This window comes from Ochotona curzoniae, unplaced genomic scaffold (genome assembly GCF_017591425.1).
Source record: "Ochotona curzoniae isolate NIBS_2020 unplaced genomic scaffold, NIBS_Ocur_1.0 contig_1302, whole genome shotgun sequence".
In the NCBI taxonomy this organism is placed as follows: domain Eukaryota; kingdom Metazoa; phylum Chordata; class Mammalia; order Lagomorpha; family Ochotonidae; genus Ochotona; species Ochotona curzoniae.
In genome coordinates, this window is record NW_024465035.1 from 5,121,837 (window position 1) to 5,148,117 (window position 26,281).

Here is a 26,281-nt window from a genome sequence, read left to right on the forward strand (position 1 = left end):
CCGCCCGCCGCCCGGCACACCCCGCACTCCCGGCCGCCGAGCCCCGAGCTCGCTCACAGCCACTTCCGCCGGTGCGGGGCGCGCGCAGGCGCACCGGCCCTCCCGGCCGGAAGGCGGAAGTGCAGGGAGGCCGCGCAGTGCGGCCTTGGAGGGGCGCTGTCGGGCTCGTAGCACCTCAGACGACCCTAGGGTGCTGGTGGACCCCGGGACGTTGCCTGTCTGTTACCACGCACCCACTAGGCGCGAGGGACAGAGACCCACGCGCCCGTCGCGCCGGCCACGCATTCCTACGAGGCAACCACTGGGCCACCACCCCGAGTGGATGGATGGGCGGTGCAGTCATGGCCCCCTAGCCCTCCAACAAAGTCATTAGAGAAAAAGCCCTTCACGTCGTCGGGACGGCCGTCACAATCTCGGCTGGCGACGCGAGGGCAGGGCCACCCTGTTCAGCCCGGCATCTCCCTCGCCTGCTCGCCCGCCCCCTGGGCCAGGCAGGTGGTCGGGGGGACCCCGTCCCCGAGCGACGGCTGCCCCATAACCAGTGTGAAGGGGAAGGCTCCGCCTCAGAGAACTTCCAGAAAGACCCCTTCATTTGGAAGGTTTGTAGTCCCTGGAGAGAGGCCGGAGAGCATCGGGCGGTGGTCCGGGCCGCAGGGCGGGTGTGAGCCTCGGCCACGAGCTGTGTTGGCCGTGGGCGCCTTTCACGTACTCAGCACCTCACTGAGACCCCTCGGAAATGACTGACTATTTTGACAGACTATAAGCCTTGCTAGAGTCAGAGACGCGGCCGAGGTCCTCTGGTCCCCGCATCCACTAGAGGGCAGGGCTGCACCTGCTGTGTGTGCGCCCATCCTCCCTGGAAGCCTGGGCAGCCAGGATGGCCGCACCCACTATCCTGGAGGTATTTTTCTCCAACACCTCACACTCCCTACACATTTACCCTGTATCTCTTGTGTAATGTATCCCAGTGTGCTGTCAGACCATTCCTTCAACCTAGCATAAACGGGACGGGCTGTTTTCCTGTTTGGTTCTAAGTAAATTGAGATACTCTAGGAAGGATCAAAAATGTAAATAACTTTCTGGATTTACCTGTTTAAAAGAAATACGCAGGCTTTGTCCAGCCGAGGGCGCGTTTCAGTTTGAAAGATAGAACCTTCAGGTGGGTGCCCAGCTTGGCAACCACTTCGGCTTTCAGATTTAGCAATGTTTGCACAGTAACGTTAAAAGCTATCGGTCTGTGTGATAAATAAGGTGCTTCTTGCCCAGTGTTGTAATCAATGCGCAACGGTTATTAGTTAATGGTACTTATTGGATTCTGATCACATCTAAGAAATTTAACATCTGTAAGATAATTGCATGATATATATGCTACTGATTGGACTTAGAAAACAGAGTATGGAGTTTGTTATTGCATTGCTTTTAATGAACTGAAACAATTCATCTGAAGTAACTTTGCAGTATTACTGTGCACTGCAATACCCTGATATTAATGCTGAATCCGTAATTAACTCCTCCAGAGATGTATACCTAAATTGACTTACATGGAAATTTTACTTTGTGATCGCCCAAATTGTGAAAAATATAGTTCGTATGGCTCAACCAAAGCAGGAATTGGGTTAGGCCAACCTCACCCAGAAATTGTTGCAGACCTGTCAGATCACAAATCCCTAGACATAGTGGCAGCAAAGAGCCTGGAAAAACGGCTTGACTGACCCTTGAACCTGCTCAGCCTCTCCCTTACACACGATGCATTCTTCTATACCTGGACACCTGCCCCACAGAAGGAATTGACATGAGAAATCCTAGTGGCAGAGTCCACTGATGATACACACATATGTAACTGCATGTGAACATAGATTTATGAACAATCCTCAAACACGAGTGATGGGAAATGCTCGCGCCACCAGCTTCAGAAAGCGGAGTATTCCTCCCAGCATCTCCTGCTAAGATCTGACTAACCTGCCATCGAAGTGTTGTGTAGTGATCTCTCCTAAATTTATGTCTCCTGCAAATGTGAATTTTATATATAGATGCACATGACCCTTCTTTCCTCTTAAGAAGGAATCTGATACAACATGAGGTAGATTATAAATCATGCAGACTATAAAAGCAAGATTCTTGCAGAGACAAGTGAAAAACTGTTCTGTTAGCTAGCTAGAATGAAATTGATGGCAATGGAATGTATTATGTTCAAGTTTCCTCTTATCTCTTCCTTACAATTAACTGCTATAATTTTTTTTTTTACTTTCACGTTGTTCTGAATATTTAACCTGCAAAATTAAATTCATCTGATACAAAGAAAAAGTAGTTGATGAGTAATGGGAGGAGATGTGTGGAAATTTTCTACTTAGGAGAGCTAGTTCAGATGGAGAAGATAAAGAATGTTCTTTGGGTTCCAGTTATATTTATGTTGGACCTTATTCCACAGAGCGTGGAAGCCATTTTGTTTCTAACATCTAGTTTGAGAGCTGGCATTTTTATAGATCTGGATGATAAAAGGTTATTTAGGATTGAAAAGCTAAAAGCTTAGAAAATATTATTTTAAAATACTTCCCCCAATTAATTTCCTCTTTTAAACTATCTTTAGTATTGGATAAAGTACTATGGGTTAATAATTAAGGAATTTCCCTAGCTGCTAGAAATGATCAATTTTTTCCCAAAGTTCAATATTTTATTAAAGATGCAAAGACACAACACAGCACTTTGTATGTTTTCTCCTATAGCACAGAAAACATGGTAGGTGTTAAGTTTGGAGAAGTACAGCCTTGTTGCAAAGGATCTCATGAAATCAGTATCTAACAAGCACCTAACAGAATTGTTTTAAATCTGCTTGGTTCCATTTTTTTAAATGGAAAAATAAAAGTTGGAAACAAGAATAAAAATTTAAAAGGTTCGCATTTGAGCTACTTGTGTTTGGCGGGCTTAATAGCATAAAAATCTCCACATACTCTACAAATATTGTATCCCTCACAGTGCATTATACCCTGTTATGCACTTGCTGGCATTCTAAACATGAAATATCTTCATAAAACTGAGTGTAAGCACTAAAGTAGAAGGTTTAGCATATACTCTTAATTTTCATGTGTGAAAGTTTCAGTCTGATTCTGTGCCTATTCTCAACAGGTGCTGAGTCTATGACGATGTTTGGGATTCAGGAAATACTGCTCAACCCCCTGGCTGGAGATGAGAACATGGAGGGGTGCAACTGAAGAGAAGAAAGAAAAGAAGAGAGCAAAGTGCCTGTGAGTTCCATGTCAAACAGTCGGCTCTGGGCTTTATCATTTCTATGGGAAATCAGTGCACACTATTCCAAGTTGCATAAACTCCAAATCCGTTTCTGGGACACAGATGGATCTTTTTAAAGATATCATATCTGAGGGGTTTGCAGTTAACACAGCAGCTAGGATGCAGGTTGAGATTCTTGCATCCCATTTGGAGTGCCTTGGGGCCACACTGCAATCCGTCCTCACTCCAGCTTCCTGCTAATGGGCAACCTGGAAGCAGTGGTGGTGGTTCATGGGACTGGGTTTCTTCTACACACGAGCTAGGTAGAGTCAATTTCCCATGGTTGGCTGCAGCCTGACCCAGCTCCTGCCCTTTGTAGATGGATATTTGAGGAATAAACAGGAGAACAGGAACTTGATCTTTTTTCATCTGTCTCAATTTTTAAAAAAAAATAAGATACTGTTTTGTAAGGTTCCTATACTTGCATATTTCATTTCTGAGCCCAAAGCATTGACTATAATATATATGCAAGAAAAACCTATTGCACCAATGAGAAATCTGGGAAATGGTTTTCATAAACAAATGACTGTTGTTCAATGAACAACAATAATGCTGCCTATGGCTTTGCTGCTTGCTTCTTGTGATCATGCCACAACCCGAGCTTCTCCTCGCCAACAGAGCAAAGGGGGATTATGGGACCTTGTGAAGGGTAAAAACAAACACCTCCAAACCTGCAAAGGGGTTAACAGAGACTATGATCCAAAAGCCCTGCTCATGGGCTGATAAAATTGCACGTCCAGATTTTGAGTGCAGGTAGCAATTGGGAGTTAAAAGATGACAGTGTGGAGATGTTGCTTCCACGCACGGAGGACATTTAAACCGAGCCTGTGCTTCGGATTTTGACAGCTTGCATATCAATGCACTGTAACTTCTAGCACAGTCTTCAGTCATTACTCTTAATTCCTGCACGAGACAGCTAGCAGGCTACATATAAGCTGCAGGCTCTAAAATAGCCCTGCACATGAAATGGCCAGCATTTTCTACCGCCTTTAACTAGGAGACAGATTCTGTCTGCATCCTGCCCGCAGGCTCCCTGCTGTGTCAGCAGTAATAGCCTAGGCCGCCGCCCTTTGTTTATGTGCTCTCTCCATTTCACATCAGAAATATTTTCAGTCTCTATTGACGCTGTCACACACCCGGGTCTGAGATGGCTTTGAGAAAGGTCACATTTCTTCACAGCTCAGAAATGGGATATTTCACATTGAAGTTTTCTGGCCCGTATTTTCTAGAAGTCACTTTTTCCAACTTGTCCCACATCATTCCTTGGCCCCCTGCAGAAATCATTTCATTGTGCTTCCTATCGTGAGACTAAATGAGGAAAAAAAGGCATAAAGATGCCATTAGGATAATAAATTAGAGAGGGAAAGACGACGCAGAGAAATAGCCCGGTGCTAGAGGAGGATCTCAGAGATTAGCCCTGACCAGTCATGCCAACAGACCCCTACTCTCACTGGGCACACAACACAAAATATGGAAGCCACCTGTATCAAAAAGGTGACGTTTGAGACAGAGAGCAGGAAGGTCGGCAGCAGGGATTACAAGCTAGTTTAAAAGAGGACAAGGTTACAAATTGGCATGAGATACCTTTTGGAACACAAACAAATTGTTAAAGCTTTACGATAGAAAATTCTTCACTACAATAAAGATCAAGTGAAAATTAACAGGCATTTACAGTTTGCCTTCAGGCAAGTTTTTTACTCTCCAATTATAAAAGGTAATATTTGTATAGTCTATCAGAAAATATTAAAAAGAATTTAATATTGCCAAATGTCCTATATATATGGGGGGGCTGGGAAAATGAGGATGTGGCGAGCGGTCTGCAGGCCAAAAATAAACAAGCAGATGTGAACACTTGCGTCTTCAATGGGTTCAATCAGCCCCCAATTCAAATAACTGAATGTGAAACTGCGTTCTAAGAAACTGCTACGTCAACTGCCAGGGATAGTGGTACTGTAAAGGAGCAGTGATTCAGCCCAGAATCCTCAACAGGAAGCTTGCAAAAGAGACCTGGCATCAGGCCCTTTGAGCAGAGCAAAGGAACTCTTATATTCCAAATGATACAGAACATCTGTGACTGAGAGAGAGTGAGAGATCCTCTATCTGATGGCTTATTCCCCATATTTTAAAGATAGAGTGAAAGAGGAGAGAGAAACAGCAGAACGGAGGGACTGTGTGCTAGGGGGAGAGAGAGATCCCTGCATCTTGTGGGTCACATCCCAAGCGGCCACAGGAGCAGGTGCTGGGAATGAGGAGCTCTGGCCGGGTCACCCACACAAGTGGCAGAGGCACCTTCCACTGCTTTACCAGGCTCACTTGCAGGGAGCCTTATTGGAAGCAGAGCCGGCAGGACTTGAATCAGCACCCAGCTATGGGATCCTGGCATTGCAAGTGGCAGCTTAGGCCTGTATGCCTGGACGCTGATCTGCAAACATTCATTCCCTTCCAGGATCGCTTGTCCCAGGCTTTGTCCAAGTAAGCTCCCACTCACAGCAGCAGCAGCACTTGTAAAAAACACATACCCTCGTTCCTCACCAGGACCTACTGAGTCAGAAATTGAGGAGCAAAGGCTTCCAGAATAGTTGGAATGTTTGGAAGTATCGCAGTCGTGTGTTTACACCTGCTTTCACCCTTCCCCCTCGAAAGGATCAATAACGAGGTTGGTAAAGTCAGAGATGGGGAGCAGCCCGTGCCTTCCACATATAATTAAACTCAACCTCAGAAACTCAACATATAATCAAAATCAGCCGACCTCAGGGCTTGCCCTTCCAACTAGACTTCCTTCAATGTGAGATAGTAAACAAATTATGTTTTCTATTTCTTGCACATAAGGAGAAATATTTAAATAAGCAATATAATTCATTTAAAACTAAAGGATTAAGTAGGTTAAAATGTTAGTTGATGGAGGCTTTGCCTACTGCAATAAAAGTTCAAGTAGTTGAGTCAGTCTTTGATCTAACAGCTGGGATGCAGGTTAAGGTGCTTGAATCCCACATCAGAACGCTTGGGTTCAGTCTAGTCTGCAGTTCCCAGGAATCTGGAAACTAACTCAGAAGAGCAAGCTTGCTTTCTCTGTGCTCCTAAATTACTTGAAGGAAAGGAGAATCCATTTTCCCTGCAGTCACCAAGCTACACATTTGTTTAAGGCTTTTCAATTGACCCAGCATTTCCCTGTGCATAATGAAATGCAGTCCTCACAACCCTGAGCGGTAAGCAGCCAAGGTCTCATTAATTGCTTTTTATAGCTGACAAAGCTAGGACTCACACAGGTAGAACTCCCTGTGCAAGAATTCCTGGCTCTTCAATGTTAGTCAGGAGTCAAAGCATCCCTCTTACCTTCAGTTACCTTCATGCCTCCACTGTGCCCCACAGAAGAAGCTCCTGTTTCCTGCATTGTCTTTGGTAGCTTATCATTTTGTTTTGTTAAATTCTTTGAATTCAGTGTGGCCCCATGCCAACTTGATGGTGTCTAATTATTTTGTCTAGGCTATCTGTACCATACTTCATTTGATGACACACTTTAAGGTATTAGTCAGCGAAGCAGTCCTTCCTGGTCATGTTTGGCCATTGTCTACATTGGCTCTTATTTAACTTTTAGACACCATTTCTCCAAGCAAAAACTGCTCTATAATCCCTTGAGTTTATTTTCTCAGAGTTGAAAATGCTACCAAAATGGAAGTATAATCTTATGAATAAATAATCATGGGCAATTTAGAAAGATTATTCAATAGCTAATTGAAACATGTTCATCAACATGCTCTATTTAAAAAATCAACTGAATACAATGAAACATGCATGTTAGGATCTAAAAGTCATCAAGCAGTATCTCATCATTCCAGTTAAACTTTTGTTGTTCTGAGTTTTTATGTTTACGTATTAAATAGGGTAGGACTAACAGGGGGAAGTAGAGGGTTTAAGAAAGTATGTATGTTCACACACACACACACACATACCTATTGAACTCATATGGTTTTAGGTTGTAGGGAGAACTAGTATAACTTTTTTATACTCCATACCACATATCAACAGCTAAAATTCCCATTTGCCACCTCAGTTTAACCAGTGATCAACAACGAAAGAAGGAAGTAAATATTAGCACGTTATTTTCAGTGGCATCCTTGGGTCGAAGACATTACTGAGTGATGTTTGCCTCGATCATTGTGGATTCTAGACATGGAGCTGCTGTGATTGACTATGGTCAGTTAAGAACCTGTGAATGAAGCTTAACAGTGATTTTCCACCTTCCAAATGGCATACATGCTCTTAAGGAAATATGGTGATCCTCTTGAGCCTGCATTTCAATAGCATGCCTCAGCAAATGCTCTGCCTCGGTGGTCCCAATGTGGGGTTCCTACCAGCGGAAGCTAGAAACGCAAGTTCTTGGCGCTGCCCCAGCCCAGGCAGCAACCCTGGAGGTGCAGTGCGGCCTTCCGGTTCTGTTCATCCCTCAGGGGACTAGAGTGGGCTGAGTGCAAACTCCCAAGAAGTGTCTACCTTTCAGCTGAGAGCATTTGGGCCAAGCTAATCATCCTTTGAAGAGCAACGCAGGTGGCAGTATCTTCACCCTCCTCCACTCGAATTTGAGCTTTCACCTTCTTGGAGAAGATGCCTGTTAGCTTAAAGCAGTGACTATGAGAGGAGCAGGTGAACACCTGCTGGACATTGCCCTGGGTAGCACTGTAGCATAGCCACACATTGGGAAATGAAGAATCTGAATCCAGAGCAGTTCAGCAGTAACAGTACGCTTATGATCACAGCTGTGGAGTTAGTGTGCAGGCTCCTATTCCAGGCCAGGGCCTTTGGAACAATGCCACTTTGACCAGTTCCTGCTCCCCCACCCCCAACCACACCCCCAACACAGTGAGATGAAAGAGCCGGGAGAAAATGTCACCAAAAAACTGCAAAATACCCCATCCTTTTAACACATCTGTGTATTCCCAGGGAAACGGTTTCATCCTTAAACAAACAAAGCTAAGGGATTATAAAAAACTTTTGAACTACATTCTATGCAAATTTTATGTTCAAGACAGGGCAAAGCGTAATTTTTCAACAGTTTGAAAAGAGCTTTATATTTGTAGCACTTCATCACTTTTTTAAACAATTTGATGGTATAATGTACTCATAAAAAACTAAACCATAGGGGCCTGGCGCGGTACTCTAGCAGCTGAAGTCCTCGCCTTGCAAACACCAGGATCTCCTAAGGGCCCCAGTTTGTGTCCTGGCTGCCCCACTTCCCATCCAGCACCCTGCTTGTGGCCTGGGAAAGCAGTCGAGGACAGCCCAAAGCCTTGGGACCCTGCACCCATGTGTGAAACCTGGAAAGAAGCTCCAGGCCCTTGCAGAAACTTCGGGAGTGAATCATCAGACATAAAGTCTTCCTCTCTGTCTCTCTCTGTATGTCTGACTTTCCAATAAATAAATAAATAAATAAATCTTTAAAAGCACTGCTCAGATTTACAGACAGTTACCCAAAGACAAAGAATCATGAGTTTCTGCTAAGGGTGGGAAATGCATGGAAAAAAAAAACAGGCATTTCAATACGTCATGAGGAAACTTGAACCAAAAAGGGAGGAGGAACACCAACATAAAAGTACTCCCTCTTTCCAGAGTTACACACAGGGTGCTGTAACTGTGTTACACACACAGATAGTAGATGAGTGAGCACAAGCCTGATTAGCTCTTCACGAATTCCTCAAGACTCCCTTGCTGTTATCAGTTCTCCTGTGCGGTCCTTAATAGCACTGCGTTCTTGCCCTCTCTGTGCTGACCGGCATGAAAGAATGGGCCGTTCTATTTGGGTTTGCAAATCAGAGCTTCTCTTTCAGTATCAATGGGAGCAAAGGGGATGGGGGCCTTTGAGTTTTAGCAGTAACAGGACATTTTCATCTACATCACACTATTTATGAAATACACTGGAAGAACAAAGGCACGGAAAGAACATCCTGTACCGGATACAAGAAGACTGGGAGCCAGAGAGCCTCAGAATAGCAGCTAATATATCATTCTTTCATTTTTTATTTTAAAATTTGGTTGTCTGAAAGGCAAAGTGAGAGTGAGAAAGAAAAATCAGAGGAGGGGGGCAGTGCAGTTGCTCAGTCTCCCCCTTCAAGCACCGGGATCCCATAGGGATGCTGGTTCATGTCCCAGCTGCTCCACTTCCCATTCTGCTCCATGCTTGTAGCCTGAAAAAGTAGCAGAGGATGGCCCAAGTCCTTGGGACCCTGCACCTTCCTGGGAGCTCCTGGCTCCTGGCTTTGGATCAGATCAGCTCAGCTCTGGTCATTGAGACATTTGGGGAGTGAACTAGCAGATGGGCAATCTTTCTTTCTCTCCACAAAAGTTGCCCTTCAGGTGAAAATAAATAAATCTTAGAAGAGAGAGAGACAGTCAAAGAAAGAGAAAGAGAGCTTCCATGCATTGTTTCACTTCACTAATTCCCACAATATCTAGAGCAGAGTAAGGCCAAAGCCTCTTGAGCCCTCACCCGGGGCTTTCCAGGGTGTGCCTGAGCAGGAAGCTGGAAGTGGAACCAGGACTCAAACTCAGCCATTCTGATGTGGGATGCGGGCACCCCAGCAGCCTCTTAACCACCTCACTGAATGCCTGGCCCTCACACAGCATCTTTGGAAGTACCCTTGTGCGTAATGTTGAAGCACCGTTTATTATCATTATCACATTCATCTTCCAGGACTGGGTGTTCTTGGAACCCAACAAGCTCAGACTCGGTCTCTTTCAAGGCCAGGGATGTTCTCACAGTCATGTTTCGGCAAATTTTGCAAAAATGTTCACTGTTCTACTGATTTTCCTTCCCTCAGAATTTCCTATCATCTAGCTTGGGGGTGGCCACGAGTATACTCTGGATTAGGTTGATCGAGAGACTGAACAACAAAGTTCCTTCCCTTTGCCCAAAAAGAAACTTCAGCTACCTACCATACTAATAGTAATTTGCCTGCCTGTTGCATAGCAACTTGTATCCCATAATAATTGTCTTTGCTTAAAATCTGCTGAGCTATCCTTTTAAGGTTCCCAGCAAAACCAGAAAGAACTTGAGGCAACTAACATCATAACTGGAGCCTGCGCAGAACAGCTGAGCCTGACAGGAGGGCCTCCCCATGGTACACGATTGAGCTAAGCCACACACCTCCGAGGCCATGTCAGCGGCCATATGTGAACAGGCAATATATGTAAAGGCACAATTTATTCAGACAAATACTCAAAGGATTCTTTCCATTCCTTTACTCTGTACCTGTTATATTTTATCATCTTGTTTTGCCCCATTACACCCCATTTAACCTAACTCCATAAATCCCCAAACACCTGTCCAAAAGAGAAGGTTGATATAGACTTTGATATAATCTGCCCCTTTCTCCTGGAAAAATGAATGATAAATGTTCTCTTTCTCCCAAGATGAATGCAGTGTTTTCTTACCAGTGCTAATGTGCATACAAATGGGCAGGACTGTTGTCAGACAATGGGAAGTTGAAGAAGGAATATATTCAGATTTCATTGGAGTTGTGTGGCTTTAGAAACAGTCTGTAACCATGTCTTTGTATTCTCATCACTAAATGTCCTGGTAGAGACATGATATCCAAGAGAGATCCCAGTGCACAGCACGTGTGGACAGCAAAGGGTAGATGAGGCCACCAGCCTGTCTACAGAAACTTTCAACACTCCAGTAAAAAGCCAACACATGCCAGCTGTCTGGAGGGGTGCCCAGCTCATCTTTCTATTATCTCTTTTGGAGAATAGTAGAAAAATAGTGTCAGGTGAAAAGATTAAAAAGCGTATAGCATCCAAAATGTGAGGAGAATAGATTCCAGTGGTCTGTCTGTTGATGACTGAAAACACATTTGTAATTTACTTTGGATCTACACTTGATCTTAGCCAAAAGGCCAAGAAGCGACTCCCTTGGGATCTAATTTTTGTCATTTCATGATGGTTAGTTTCAGGTGTCACTTTAAGTGGATTAAAGGAGGCTAGATAGCTGTTAAAACCTTATTTCCTGCTTTGTGTGTGAGGTTATTTGAATCGCCCACTTTCATCAGCATGGGCAAGTATCATTAATATGCTGAAAACCAAAGAGAATGAAAGGCAGCAAAGTGGAGGGATGAGAGAGTTGGCGGCCAAGATCAAGGGAGGGCCAAGGAGCGGGGCTTAGCAAGAGAGAGAGAGAGGGCTAGGGGGTGAGGGGCAGGGGGGAGACAGCAACAGAGAGGGAGGGCCAACGTCCTGGCTAGGAGCTGGGCCCTCAGGCTCTCACCCTCTCCCCACTCCCCAGGCTCCCAGACAACAATAGCCTTGGCTCACTTTCCTGAGTCTCTGCTTGTAAAGGGACTTCTCAGCCTTTGAGGTGTCTTCCCAACACAACAGTTATTGTTCTTCTTAATCTGTATCCTTAATAAATGAAAGAAATTCTAATGTCAATGAAAGAAAACTGGAAAAGTAGTAGTGAGGGACCTGCAATAGCGGCTCAGTGGCTAACGTCCTCACCTTGCATGTGCCGGGATCCCATATGGGCGCTGATTCTAATCCTGGCTGCTCCACTTCCCATCCAGCTCCTTCTTGTGGCCTGGGAAAGCAGTTGAGAATGACCCAAGGCCTTGGGACCCTGCACCTGTGTAGGAGACTCAGAGGAAGCTCCTGGCTCCTGGTTTTGGATTGCCTCAGCTCTGGCCATTGTACCCACCTTGAGAGTGAACCAGTGGATGGAAGATCTTTCTCTATGTCTCTCCTCTCTGTAAATCTCCATTTCCAACAAAATAAATATTAAAACAGAAAGAAGTAGTACAAAGAAGAGAAAGCATCCCTATGTATAGGGTATCTGTGGGAGGAAATGAAGCAGGCTTTGTTGCCAAATAGAAAAAACAGAGCTCAAAGCTCAGTTGTTGCTTACAAGCTAGGAGTCAACTTCTTTAACCTCATTAAACTTCAGTTCTCTCACCTATAAAATGGATATGATACCATCAGCTTTGCAAAATTATTATGTGAATTAGATAACATTAGATGTTAAAGGACATTGTCAAGTGTCTGGCACATGTAAGACATTTAATAAAATTTTAAAATTCCATATTCTTCAGCATATTTTCCAATTTGTATTTCCTAAAATAACTTTATTAATATGTTTCCCTAGGATGAGCAAGAAAGAAATAATTTCAGTGCTTTTCTGCTCTCTTTACAGCAACTTATGAGCTGTACAACATATGCGAGAAGTTCATTTCTTTTTCTGTCAGATGTAGAGCTGTCTGTACAAGGTGTGAAAATATGTCATCTTCCATTCTGAACAAAAGTTAGCAACTAAAGTGTTGTCGATGAGCTGTCTAAAAAATTGTGTGGATAGCAAATTTAGGAACCTGCATTAAAAGCAACAATGCATTTCATAGGAAAAAAGGGTTTTGCACTTGAGTGAGTATGCCTGTTTCACAAAGGCATTTAAGCACAGTACACTAGGACAATTCAAAAGTATATGAGAAAATCAGAAATTGCTCAGAAGCGAACCAAGAGGCCAGCTACCACCCGGCCATGTCTGACGCTCCCCAGCTGTGACGATATGGACAAGAAGGATTCAACACTCTCCACTGGAATCATAACCAACAGTAATGTTGCAGCATTAACAGCAAGGATGTGCAGGGGATTCGAAAGTACCCGAAGTTTGATATGAAAAGCACAATGCTAAACACAGTGGTTAAAATATCACAAAATAACGTGCCATGTTTATTGCCCCTATCCTTCAATGACTACGTAAAGTACACTTGGTTATTGATCCTGATCCTGGAGGGGAGCATAAAACCTGTAAGACGGTGGAACTAGGGAGTCGCATGGCCGATCAGGCTCCGAGAAGCCAGGCTCTGCACATCAGCTTTGCACCTGAGGCCTTTACTGGAAGGAGCTGTGTTGCCTGTTCTTGCCAGAGGATTACACACTCCCTGCGTCTCCCAAGATGCTTGATTCTGTCTCCTTCAGTCTTAGATTCTAGAGTGTCAGTCAGGCTTAGATTGTGGACCACTCAGAACAAAGCAGGTGGGGTCTAACTGTGACCACTCTTTTTCCTAAGGTGTCTAAACTGTCTATCTTTCCACTGCCCACTGGGCAGGATCTCAGGGTAGGAAGGGACTTCCCTTTTGCCACACAGGAGCCATTGCCACTACCTCCCTGGAGGCAGGGCAGGGGAGGGGTCATGTTCCCCCTGGACTCTGCAGAACATTCATCTTTTCCTTCGCCTCTCATTTCCAGACAGCACATTTTCCTGCTAATAACTATCAGAAAGCAGGTCACAATTCTACTCAGTCACGGTGACTTACCCTGGAATCTCCCAGATGCATCCTTCTATTTCTGGACATAGGAACACTGTGATTCTTAAGAAACATAAAAATGACCATAACCCAAGTCTCTTCTTTGCAGAGGCTAGTCTAGCTGGCTGTATTCTTTCAAGCATTTCTATCCCGGGGGTGGAATTCATTCTAATCCTTTCTCTCCCATTCACAAACTTCCATCTGATCAGCATTTTGTTAGCCCCACAAATGGATGCAAAACTGCTACTAGAATAAGTATAGCAAAGGAGTAGCAGAGGTGTCCTCAAAGTACATAATCAGAGACAGGACCAAGAAGGGAAAAGTCAGGAAAATTTGCCCAAAAAGAACTGACACAAAATTAAAATCTGAAGAAGTAGATCTTGCCAGAGACAGGACAAAGAGGGGAAATTGGAACAAAGGCCCTGGGCTGGAAACAGCATGGCAGGAGGAGGGAACAGAAGAAGGCACAGGGAGAAGAACAACGCACAGCAGGCCAGGGAGTCCCAGCGAGATCCCAGGAAGCAAGTGGAAGCCAGCTCACACTGGTCAGCATGCAGCCAGGCAGCAGTGTGGTCAGGTGTGTCTTTCCAGAGACCTCTGTGCTGTGGGGTGGGTGCAGGGAGAACAGCAGGAGGCTGTCCCAGCACCTCGGACAGAAAGGCACAGTGGCTTCCTACGCTAGGTTGGGAGCAGAGGAGGAGATGGACGTGGCGACTGGGCGGACTGCCTGATGGCATGGAAGCACCCAGGAACACTGCTAGAATTCTCTCTGTCTGAGAAGCAGGATGGGCGGCAGCGCTGCTCTTTTCCTAGAGACAGGTTTGGGTACCGGCGCGAACGGCCCAATAAGCCATGAACCATGTAAACTATCAATGATAACCTCCTGGAATCTTTTAGGGAATGCCACCAGTGGTTGCTTTTTTTTTTTTTTTGATAAATACATAGCTTTTAAAATATTTCTCCCCTCAAGTAGAGGAATCTGTAGTAATTACCAGGATAAAAGAATTCAACTCTTAATGTTATAATCATAGAAATATTAAGAATCAGCTTCATATTATCACAGCAAGTGAACTGTCAAGATTACTGCTGTATAATCATGCAAACGCCTCCACGGGCGAGGTGTGCAATCCCTCCCCTGGTGTCTTACATTCCTCATGGATCATCTTTTCCTTCCAGTCCACCCAGCACATTGACACAGGGCAAATATTCTTCAGTTTCCACTCAGATACCATGTGAACTCTCAGGAGGAGCTCATGACTTTAAAGACTTTTAAAGGGCCCAGCATGATAGTCTAGCGGCTGAAGTCCTCGCCTTCCTCGGGGACCCTGGGGTGGTGTTGGGTGGCTGTCCTCCATCCCAAGGCGCAGAGGCATTTGGAAGGCTGAGTATAGCTGCTCCCCTTTTCTCCCCCCTTACCCAAATACAGGAAGGAAAAGAGAATGTGGAAATGGTGATCTCACCCACCTTCCTGTAGCCCTTGACCCTAATCACCCTAATCAAATCTGTAAACATCATCAAAAATAAAAATAATACTTAAAAAAAATTTGTAAGGAAATTAAAAAGTCCTCACCTTGTAGCTGCTGGGATCTTATATGAGTGCTGGTTCTAATCCTGGCTAATCCACTTCCCAGCCAGCTTCCTGCTTGTAGCCTGGAAAAGCAGTCGAGGACGGCCCAAAGCCTCAGGACCCTGCATCTGTGTGGGAGACCAGGAAAAGACTCCTGGCTTCAGACTGGCCCAGCTCTGGCTGTTGCAGCCACTTGGGGAGTGAATCAATGGATGGAAAAATTTCCTTTCTGTCTCTCCTCCTCTCTATATATCTGACTTTGCAATAAAAATAAAATAAATATTTTAAAAAGATATAGCCAACTCCGGATAGGGAGCTATCAATGTAATATTTCTTGTACCAAGCTGTAGTGAAATGCCCATTTTTTCACCTGAGGATACATAACCTATATCGCCAAGCCTAAATCCACACATAAGTGTCTAAATCTCAACTTGGCTTTTCTTGTTTGGCAGGGAGGGGTTAGGCGGACCTTTAATTTCATAGTGCTATTCAGAGCAGCGATAAACGCCGAAACGAAGAACTAAGTTTCTTAAGTTCAAATGACACTCAGACATTTATTGAGCAACCCAACTTTTGAGATTAACAATTATTAAGAAACAAAGCCGGAAATAAAAATTCAGTGATCCTGTTCAAACGAGAATTATTTTCTTAAACCATTGAAGAGGAACTTTGGAAAAGCTTCCAAAACAAAATTTAAATCTAATCCATAATTAAAATGTAGCTGCAGGCCATGCCGTGTGGTTTCTGAGCACCCTCTCCTCATTTTAAGCAGCTTTCCTGCCAGACAGACAGACTTGGCAGGTCAGCTCCTTTGATGCTACACAAGAAGATTCTCTTGACTCTTGGCACAGAGCACCCAAATTTTCCCCTAGGAATGGATCCAGTCTGCGCTTTTTCTGATCATTCACCTGCCTTCTTTCTGCAGGGTCATGCAGAAGGAGGGGTTCGACTGGTTGAGGCTGCTACAGGGCACCAGCAATTGAGGGACAGGGCCCAGAGCAGGCGGGTGGCTCTTCTCTGTAGAGACCTTTGCTCTTGATGGCCGATCCCTGGAGCCTTGGCTACAGCTCTGCTCGCAGACCGAAGGAGTCTCGTGGGAAGAGCACTGAGCTGAGCGCCAAGCAAGTTCACGCGAATCCTGACTCTGACACAAATGAAATGTGCTACCTCGGGCAAATCTCTTACTTTCTGACAGCAGTTCCACACTTGAAAGGGCCTATCGCCCACCCCATTCCCCAGAGATTTCATCAACTTCTGCTGAGTAAGGAAATTAATCCAAATATTCACTATCTCTTGTTCTCACCTGCAAAAGAATGTGTTAGTCCTCTGAAACCTCCTGGCTACACAGTTTCTCTAGTGATTATGAAGTACCCCTCATTTATTTAATTACATAAATGTATTACTATGTGTTGTATGTATAGTTGACATTGAGGCAACAAGAATAAGCATGCTTGACAGATAGCACCTGTGTAGTGGAGACTATCTTATCTAGTAGCATGTTATTTAACATCATGGCATTGTAAATTTCCATTTTTCTTCCTGTTGTGGGTTTTGTGTTGTGGCTTTTCATTTAAGGGGATGTATAATAACTGTGTAATGGAGACTCACATATCCAGATGTGAGGATACAATGCAATATGCATCTTTACTTTCAGACAAAGATGGACTCCCAATGAAACTGTTAACTATATCTTGACAATAGGATGTTGGTCTCTCTGTCATTGTCCATGCCCGCAGTGATGGACCTGTGACTGTTTAAGAAGAACTATACTATAGTAATAATATGGGGAACTCGGGGTGAGGGGAATTAGGAGGGGATAAGGGAAATCCCAGGATCTATGAAACTGTATCATAAAATGCTAATAAATTTTAAAAGAAAGAAATTAATTTTAAAAAGAATAAGCATGCTCCCTATATTGGGGTAAAATAAGGTTTTCCTTTAAAGAAAACTCTGATTTCCGTAAGCAACACAGAGTATAGGATGACAAAGGTGAAGGGAGAGACACAGGCTGGAAGGCTACGGTAGCAGTCCAGCAACAGGGCATGCCAGAGCAAGGTGTGCAGGGCACATTGAGACACTCCGTCGTTGCCATGGAAGCAGAGATGGGCAAGGGGAGGGATGAGGAAAGGCAATGGGAAGGTCAACTCTGACTTTCTGGTTTGAGCTTTGCTCTTGGTTGGTGGAGAAAGTTGGGGAGAAGCAGAATTGGACATGGGGCTTTCTTCACTCTTTGCAACAGAGCTGGAGAAAACCTTTTCATGGAGTCTAGAGATGTGGGAGCGTTCCAGATGGGCACAGCGTAGGTGAAGAATGGAACGGGGCAGGAGGGAGCAATGCACAGAGGTGGAGGAGCAACTGGCAAGCCTAAGAAACTCCTCAGTGCTGATGCTGGGTGGTGCCAGCGGTGCCAGCGGGGTGAGAGATGCTAAGGTTCAATGACAAGGACTCACTTGGTATTACAAACATCACTGGGGATTATTTAGGACACACGCCCTTGAAAGCCTTCCTATCCTCATGCCGCCTAGCTCCTCGGTTCGCTACTACAACGTTCTAAACACTTCAGTCAGATTTTCCTTCTCAACAAAGAAACAACTTTCAGTTTCTGGTTTTACAGCTGATAATAGATAGCCAGGATTTAATGTTAGCATGCTTTTATTATTCTTCTACAGCTGGCAAATGACAGTGGTTTTCCATTTACAGCAGTGTTGGGAACCTTTCTAAACAAACAAGTTTAGTAAGAATGATGCAAAACAAAGGTAGAAAATATTAAGGAGTTAGCTCTGTAGGTTGTACACACTTAGGAAAAGATGACAACGGGGTAATAAGGTAACAGCTTGATGCACTGCTGTCACTACGCTGTGGGAAGGCTGGAGCATGAGCAAGTGAAGAAAAGTTTAAAGCCCTGGCATAGACTTTCATTTCTTCCCTCAGCACTTCCAGCTGGGTGGCCTCAGCAAGGTCTCTTGGTATCTAAACCTCAGTCCTGCACTTTGTAATGAGGGTGTGTTTTACAGGAATGTCAGGATTAGAGACAACAAATGGGCAGGCTGTGAAACCGTAAGCACTATTAGCCTCTTTATAATTTTCCAACAAGCCTTCCAAGGTTAGCCGTGATTGACTCTGACCTAATTTCTCTAATTACGACAAAAAGACAGTAGGTCTGCAGAGCTGTAATTGGCTTTAGAAAGGAATCCACTAGGCTCTTTTTCTTTATTTCTCCACTTATTTACATGGGACATTAAGAGCTCAGCGTGATGCCAGCTCCCAGCTGCAATGCCAGCTCCCAGCTGCTCCCAGGTCAAGCCACAGATTTGTTCATAGAAGGGGCATGGGCGGGTGTAGGTGGCCACCCAGTCCAAGTCAGAGGTTGCAAGTTAAAAACCAGAATGAGTTTATTTTGTGCCACTTTAAAAATAAACTTGAAATGCCCCACAAAGCTGTACAAGCAATAGGACTATGTCTCAGAACTCATAATACTGGGAAAAGGAAAATAGAGATCACTCCACCCCGTAATGAAGGGGACAGCCTGGAAGCTTGTGCAGGCGGCACACAGAAGCTCAGAGCGCTCCCCATGACCCTCTGGCTGACCACTTCAAAACAAGGGCGTGCTGAGCCCTGCAAACCAGACAGGGGTTCTGTAATTGTGACAGCTCAGCTAGGGGAGAGCCAAGCTGGAGCAGCCCAGCTCCCTTGTTCTGTTTGGCTCTGCAGCTCTTCTCAAGGCATCAAAGCGGGGGGTGGGGGGGCAGGGGGAGCAGAAAATCAATTTCCTGTCCAACAGTCATAAGGACTTGCATTCTCCAGCTGATGCATGGACTGTTTGGGAAACCCATCATTAGAGATCTCTTGACCTTTAATTTCATTTCCTGGAAATGCTTGATGAAGTGGGTCACCTCATATCACAAAGAAGAAAAAAAAAACGGGGCACTGGTAATATCTCCGGCATGGTTTCACAGGTCTTGTTACAAGCACAATGTACAAAAGATTGATGAGTATTTAGGCGTTCTACGAATTACACATTTGTCCTTGACGTGCGAGTGCCACTGCCACACTCCTTCCTCAAGGAATTACTGGATTTAAACCAAACAGTGCTATTTCTCCTAAACCTCAGGCACAATCCTCAAAAACAACTTTTAGAAAAGCCTTTCTCATGAATTATAAAGACGTGATGTTAGGAATGCTAAGCATTAATGTGAAAGCATGATTAAGCACATAATCAGACGTTTAAACAGTTATTCAAATGTTTATAAACCCACATGCTGGCTTCCTGAGTGAAATCTTAACTTTTGATTGGCTGAAAAGACTGAAAACTGTTGTTCTTTAAATGACCCTCTAACCTGGATGACCAGCTACTCTAGAAAGCTCTTTGATAGCTCACTGCTAATCTGTTTAAAATGGTGACGGCCTACCAATTGTCTTTATTTTGTAAATCCTGATGATAATATCATAACCATTAAGAGACACAAGAAGACAAATACACTGTTTGGGCCAGAGACTTTCTTTGTGGAGCTATAAATAGCTTCAAAACTTAGATGTAAGACACTCGAAAATTACTAAGGAACCCACCATCTAACTCTGCTAGATTGGTTCAGAAGAAAGAAAAGCACATGATTTCATTCCAGAATGTAACCTTAATCTCAGAATCCAAATGCTCTAAATCCAAATAAATCCTCGTTGCCCGCCTGCCTGCCCTTCACTCTGCCAAGTCCAAAGAGGCAACAGCACGAGCTGCCCGTGCCCGTGCACGAGCAAGTGAGCAGGACCCAAGCCACTAACGGAGGCGAAAGCAGCACCCAGAAAGGGCAGCCACGACAAGAAAGACAACAGACACGAAGGTACCTGTTCTTCCGCTCTCTGGCTTCGCAGCGTGGCCAAATACCTCCTAATGGCGTGGAGAGGGTGTTTCTTGAAATAAGAGAGCTTAGATGGAGGCAACAGATTATCCATAGTGAGGAAAGCGGGAGGATCTTTGTCTGCCCTTCTTGGTCAGCGATCATAGGAAACCCAAAAACTCGGAGATGCCTTAGATGCCTGAAGATTGGTTGGTAGCCGAGAGCCACTTCCCTGCAAGCAAGGCAAATGTTCCTCTCCTCACAGCTTCCTCTATTGGGGTGGAGTTCCTGGTGAACCCAGACAGCCAAGTGGGAATGCTGCCTGGCAGCGTCCAGCAATGCTGTGCCCGAAAGGGCAAAGGAGCCAGGAGGAATTCAGAGGGGCCGGTCCACAGAATGCAAATCGCCTACTGGGAGTAGTGTCACAGTCCTATTTCTAGCAACAGCGTTCTGTTGTGGGCTATGTTAATATCAGCTAGCTGGTGACTTTCCGAAGCCACTGCCTCTCCTGAGGTTTTCATTCTTCTGACAGTTTTTCTAGTTCTTAAAGAGGGCATGACGTGTGGTTTTTCTAGCTTCCTCCTAGATTTCTTATCATCCCAAGCACACAGGACAGCACCCAGAGGCATCTCCGCTCTAAAGTGTTGATTCACTTAGCCTGGGGAAGCATTGTTTTAGAGTACCTTCTACCTTCCTTCCCCCTCCCCCAAATCAACAAATTATCTCACCTCTGCTTGTTATCAAGGGCTTCAGCATCAGCATTGAAAATGATTGGTTTACATTGTGATGCATTATGCAACATGTCCAGTAACCAGATAGCTTACATTCATCGTACAATAGCTGCAAAGGGATTCTATGCTAACTTGGAAGACTTCTTTCCTTCAACCCTTATCTCAAGTCCACAGGCTGACTCCAGAAACATTAAATTTCCCCCTAGCTTTATTTAATGTAAGGGAAAGAAATGCTATGTGTTTACTTTCTAGCAATTGCAAAAAAGGATTTCTGCTTTTTTCTTTTTTAAGAAATACATGAAAGGAGCCCCATGGTTTTAGGGAACATGCAGTTATAAAATGTGAAAGTTCATTTACTTAAAGCTTCAATTGAGGTCACAGGGCTTCTAAAACTAACTCCCCAAATAGATTTTCCCTTTTCATTACTCCTTTTAGCCTTACAATAGCTGATTCATTTGTTAAGGACACTTGAGCACTTCTGGGAAAGGCTTCAGAGTAGACTTGTAGAAAACTGCTGTAGCCTGGAGATTTGCTTCAATGTGAACAGTGGGACCTCGCCTTTCCTCCACATCCTGCAGGTGAAGCTGGGGGAAAACCACATCTCAATGGTGCTTGCCCCCTCCAGTCTCCTGGACACTCCTAGAGGTGCCAGTTATCCTCTGGGAACACACTTGACAGCCAAAAGCAGGGCTGGGCGGCAAGGGGGCCACCTGTCAGGCTGGCATGCAGCCCACTGGCAAGGTGATCTTCCAGACTCACCAGGGCCAGCCTGGCAATTCCAAGAAGTCATTTGCATATTGCTGCCAGGGCTGGCTCCTAGGAGGAGGTGCTGCCCTCCTGTCACCTCTCCAGGTGCTGCCAGGGTCTCCACTCAGTCTCCTGTGTGTGCCAGAGACAGCTGGCTCTAACAAGGCTGCAGAGAAGCATGGCACGTGAGAACCATCTGAATGCTAAGGGCACTATGTTGCATGCTCTCCAGCAGCCCACAGCTGAAGAAACAAGTAGCTTGGAATCCCATACCCCAGAGCCCCCTTAAGGTGCTAGAAAGAGGGCTGGCTCCAGAGGCAGTGGGTCATTCAAAGGGGACACCCATCTCCACTCCTGAGATCTGCACGCTGCCCTTTGCTTCTCAGAAGCCAGCAGCTTGCAAGCACCCACAACACGCTGGTGAGCGGAACCTTTCCCCAGTGGACCTGAGCACAAAGCAGGCTCCCATATGGATGGCTATTTTACGATCATCATTTCCTGGGTTAAGAAGAGTGTTGAAAAGCCATAGGGAGGAAGAAGGTAAAACCTCACAGGAACTTGGTTCTGTTAGACTGAGCATTCCAGAAAATGGAGAAAAACCAATGCAACTGAAATCTCTTAGGCATTCAACTGACAGCAAACATAAATCACATCTAACGCTTATTGGGCCTCCGGGCCAGGGCCTGCGCTGAATTCTCCTCAAGTATTCCCTTACGCAATCTCGCAGCATCCTGTGAGGAAACTAGACTCAAAGAAGACCAGCAATCTGCCAAGGTGACACAGCTACAGCAACAGCAGAGAAATTCCAACCTGTGTGTCCAGCCCCAGTCAGCCTGCCCCGCTTCTGGACGGACACACAGCCAGAAGTGAACCCCTAACATTCTATTTATCCAATGTAAGAAAGTCTCAAAGTTGCACTGCTAACGAGAAATATAAATGCAGACTGCTAGGAATTCACAGACCAAGATGATTAGATGAGAGACCAGGGACATACACAAAATGACACAACTTCCTGTCCTGAATCCCCTATGAAGAGAATAGCTACTGCTTAACTCTTCGAGATGTCCCGGATGAGATGATTCTGTGATGCTGTGTATGTAGTTGCCCGCCTTCTGCTTTCTGGTGTTGCAGCCTCTTTGCTGTGCAGAAGCACAAATGTGGACTTTCATACACACAACCCGTTGCTCAGGTGGCAGTCACAGCCGGCTTGTGTTGACCAAGGCACCAAGCCAGCCGCCTCAGTGACCAGGCTCCAGGTGGCAGCGACATCCACACACAAGCATCAAAAGGAACCAGTGGTCAGGGGACTGTTCTTGGCCCTGCACAGTAGCACAGTGACAGGTGGGAGCAATTACCTGCTATTTGCATAACTCACTGCCACTCCGTGTCCTGCACACCACAGAGAAATAACCGACAGAAAGCATAAGCCTAGCCACGTCGGAGACCATGACTGCAGTTTCTCCATGAAAGGATATTCACGTGTTCTTGCTTCCTCGGAATCACCTGCTTTTTCTCTTTCACAAATAGCTTGAAATATGGGGAATCCCAATTCCCCCACTTGAAAAGTAACAAGAAGAAGCAAAACGAATGTCTTGAAAAATAGTGGCACATGGATGAAGAGAGAAATATTTCACAGTTTACTATTCAAAGGTTTGAGAAGATAGCAGATAATAATAATAATACATGTGGGTTTATGGGGCAGAAGTTTGGCACCATTCAGATGCTACCAGACACCTGTATGCCATGTCAGAGTGGTTGGATCTGCGTCCCAGCTCTGCTTCTATCTCCAGCTTCCTGCCAGGACACATCCTGGAAGGCAGCAGACGATGGCTCAAGTGCAAGTTCCCTGCCAGCCTTGGGAGAGACCCAGACTGAATTCTGGCCTGGTTCAGCCTGGGCTATTGCAGGTATTTGGAGATGAAGCCAGTAGCTGGAAGATCTGTTTCTCTTTCTCTCTACTTCACTGCCTTTCAAATAAAATAGGAAAGAGAGAGAAGAAAAGAAGGGTTTGTGAAGCCATCGTAAGATGGGGCACTGCACACAGTAGGTATCTCATTAAGGCATACCAGGCATATAAAGTAGAAAGGCAAAGGAAAGAGAATGAGCCCAAATGTTAAATTCTGGTTGAGAAAATGGAAAGGAAAATTGAGAAAATGTGTGTCCAAAGATATCTTTGGGTTTCTAAGCTACATCAGGGGGGAAAAAATTAATCTTCTCTTTCCAATCAGGGCTGAGTGCTTCCATCAGGAAAACAACTCTATTCTCTGCGAATTAATCCTGCTAGGATACAGTGATGGGCCTGCAGCCACAGTGATGGAGAAGCTGTTGGCTCTGAAAGCAGAAACCGTTTTTTATTATGAATTTCACTGCAAAATTTCACTCTCATCCCACTAGTACTGGCCCAGCCTCTTGCTCCTTTAAGGACAGTGTTAAATGAAATCAGGAGAGTGTGTTTTGTGAGACGTTTAGCATTGCTCATCCAGGCAAGCTATTGCAGCAGCAGAGTCTAGCTTCCCATGTGATTAAAGCACTTCTACTTTGGTAGGACAACGATTTCTCGAGGCCTGCCTCAACCTATCAAGCTTCCTAAGGGAGCAGGGGAGAAGAGATAAAAGGCTTATTTGAAAAGCAGAGCAAATGGCCTGTCCTTTTGTTGGCCTGGCCCAGAATGAAGCCAGGAGCTCAGAACTGCATGTGAGTGGTAAGGGCCTAAGCACTTGTGCCATCTTCCACTGCTTTCCTTGGTACATTAGCAGGGAGCTGGATCATTCTGGAAGCATGGCAGCTGGGACTTAAACCCACCTCTTTGGGAGGCTGAGGACCAAGCAATCACTTAACATGCTATGTCACGAGGCCAGCCCTAGTCATCAAGCTTCCTGTAGGCCTCCCTCCCACTCCACCTCCAACCCTATCTGCACTGTAGAATCTCAACAGATATCAGGTTGCTTTCCCTGTCTTACTTATCAGTCACAGAGGTGTTATCAGTGTTCTTAGTTCAAGGAGATCAGCCCAGAAACCACAGCCAGTGCTACCCGATGCTCTGCCTGCCTCTGTGCCTTGTTTGCCACTATCTGGGGAAGGGAGGGTCCCAGCCGTGGAACTGAGAGCTCCCTCGCTGCCAAGAACCTCCACAATCACAGCCCTCCTGAAGCCCCATCCGAGCATCACCTGCTGACTGGTTTCGATGTGTCTTCTACCAACTCCCTTGCTGTCCTCCAGCACTGGGGTTAAACTGCACGCAGGGCTGGGAGGGGAACATGAGCCATCTCCCTCACCAGCAAACTTACAGTTTCTGATGGCGTTACAGCCAGGTCTTTGGCACTCTGATGCCTTCTTTTCAGCACTTGGCTTTTCCTCCCACTTCTCCTTGGCTGTTATGCTTGCTGTCTCTGAGAGGCCCCAAGAAGGGAGAGGCCTTTCCTGTTAAGAAAGGCTCAACCCTAGGGCGATTTTGAAATTGGTGAGTGTGCTACCTATAATTATGCATGAGAACTAATAATATGGTCTCTGGTTTAAGCAAATACATCTTTCTTTGAGCTGAACAGCTTTGTCTATTTAGGGGGATGGATTGATGGGATGAGTGGGACTGCTCCATTAATGTCTAATGTCTTCTGGTTTGAAAATTAAGGCGACAACTGGAAGGAGATGTGTGATTGGGCCAAGATGATGATCCTTGCTGTCCTTCTCCCACTTCTCTCATACCCTTGGTGGGTGGAAGTTGAGTGGCTAGAGATCATGGTAATTAAAGAGCCTCAGTATTTGTCCTGGGTTCTGGCAGAAAGGCCCAGGCCTGGGGTGTGTTTTCTGGATAACCTGCGCCTCCTGTGAAAGCCGCAGTCCGGAATGCAGTGAGAGGGACAGCTAATCTCATCTGGAAGAAAAGGTTGCATGCACGCACTTTGGGGCAGAGAAATTGCTGATGACAGCGAAGCTGATGAAGGCATCTTTCCCATTATTTTTTAAGACAATGCTTAAAAATTTTCATCTTGGGCCTGGTGTGGTGGCGCAAGTGGTTAAGGTCCTCGCCTTGCATGCCCGGGATCCCATATGGGCGCCGGTTCTATCCCGGCAGCCTTGCTCCCCTTCCAGCTCCCTGCCTGTGGCCTAGGAAAGCATTCGAGGACAGCCCAAAGCTTTGGGATCCTGCACCCGCGTGGGAGACCCGAAAGAGGCTCCTGGCTTCGGATTGGCATAGTATCGGCCCGTTGCGCTCACTTGGGGAGTGAATCATCGGACGGAAGATCTTCCTCTCTGTCTCTCTTCTCTGTATATCTGCCTTTCCAATAATAAATAATAATAATAATAAAAAATAAATCTTAAAAAAATTTTTCATCTTATTTAGAAGGCACAAAGACAGAAATATCATTCCCCCAAAGCCCATAGCAGTCAGGTAGGCCAGGCCAAAACCTGGAGCGAAGAATTCAGTCTAGGTCTGTCCTATGGGAGGAGGGACCCAGAAAGTCGAGCCATCACCTGCACATTAACTGGAAGCTGGAATTGGGAACTGAGCCAGCACTTGAACCCAGGCAATCTGATACAGGATAAAATGCCTTAACCACTGCACCAAATGCTCCCCTCCATACATTATCCATACATTTTTTAAAAGATTTATTTATTTTTATTGGAAAGACAGACATACAGAGAGGAGGAGAGACAGAGAGGAAAGATCTTCACTCCCCAAGGGGCCACAATGTCTGGAGCTGAGTCAATCTGAAGCCAGTAGCCAGGAGCCTCTCCCAAGTCTTCTACGTGGGTACAGGGTCCCAAGGCTTTGGGCCATCCTCAACTGCATTCCCAGGCCACAGGCAGGGAGGTGGATGGGAAGTGGAGCTG

At 45.4% G+C, this 26,281-nt stretch overlaps 1 protein-coding gene and 1 long non-coding RNA gene across 4 annotated transcripts in view; one reads left to right on the plus strand and one right to left on the minus strand.

Annotated features, from left to right (window-relative positions):
• The window catches only part of ATP2C1 (ATPase secretory pathway Ca2+ transporting 1), an 87,587-nt gene extending 67,103 nt beyond the window's left edge, over positions 1–20,484 (minus strand). For all 3 annotated transcript variants that reach the window (XM_040962965.1, XM_040962937.1, XM_040962955.1), the window contains exon 1: positions 19,978–20,484. In XM_040962965.1, coding sequence (XP_040818899.1) covers positions 19,978–20,085 — 108 coding nt within the window. In that variant the 5' untranslated portion in view covers positions 20,086–20,484. The remainder of the gene's footprint in view (positions 1–19,977) is intronic.
• LOC121144644 lies at positions 242–16,633 on the plus strand. Its single transcript, XR_005881903.1, has 3 exons — positions 242–599; positions 3,124–3,242; positions 16,064–16,633. It is a non-coding gene; the product is annotated as an uncharacterized LOC121144644 (long non-coding RNA).
• Positions 20,485–26,281: the final 5,797 nt, after the last annotated feature.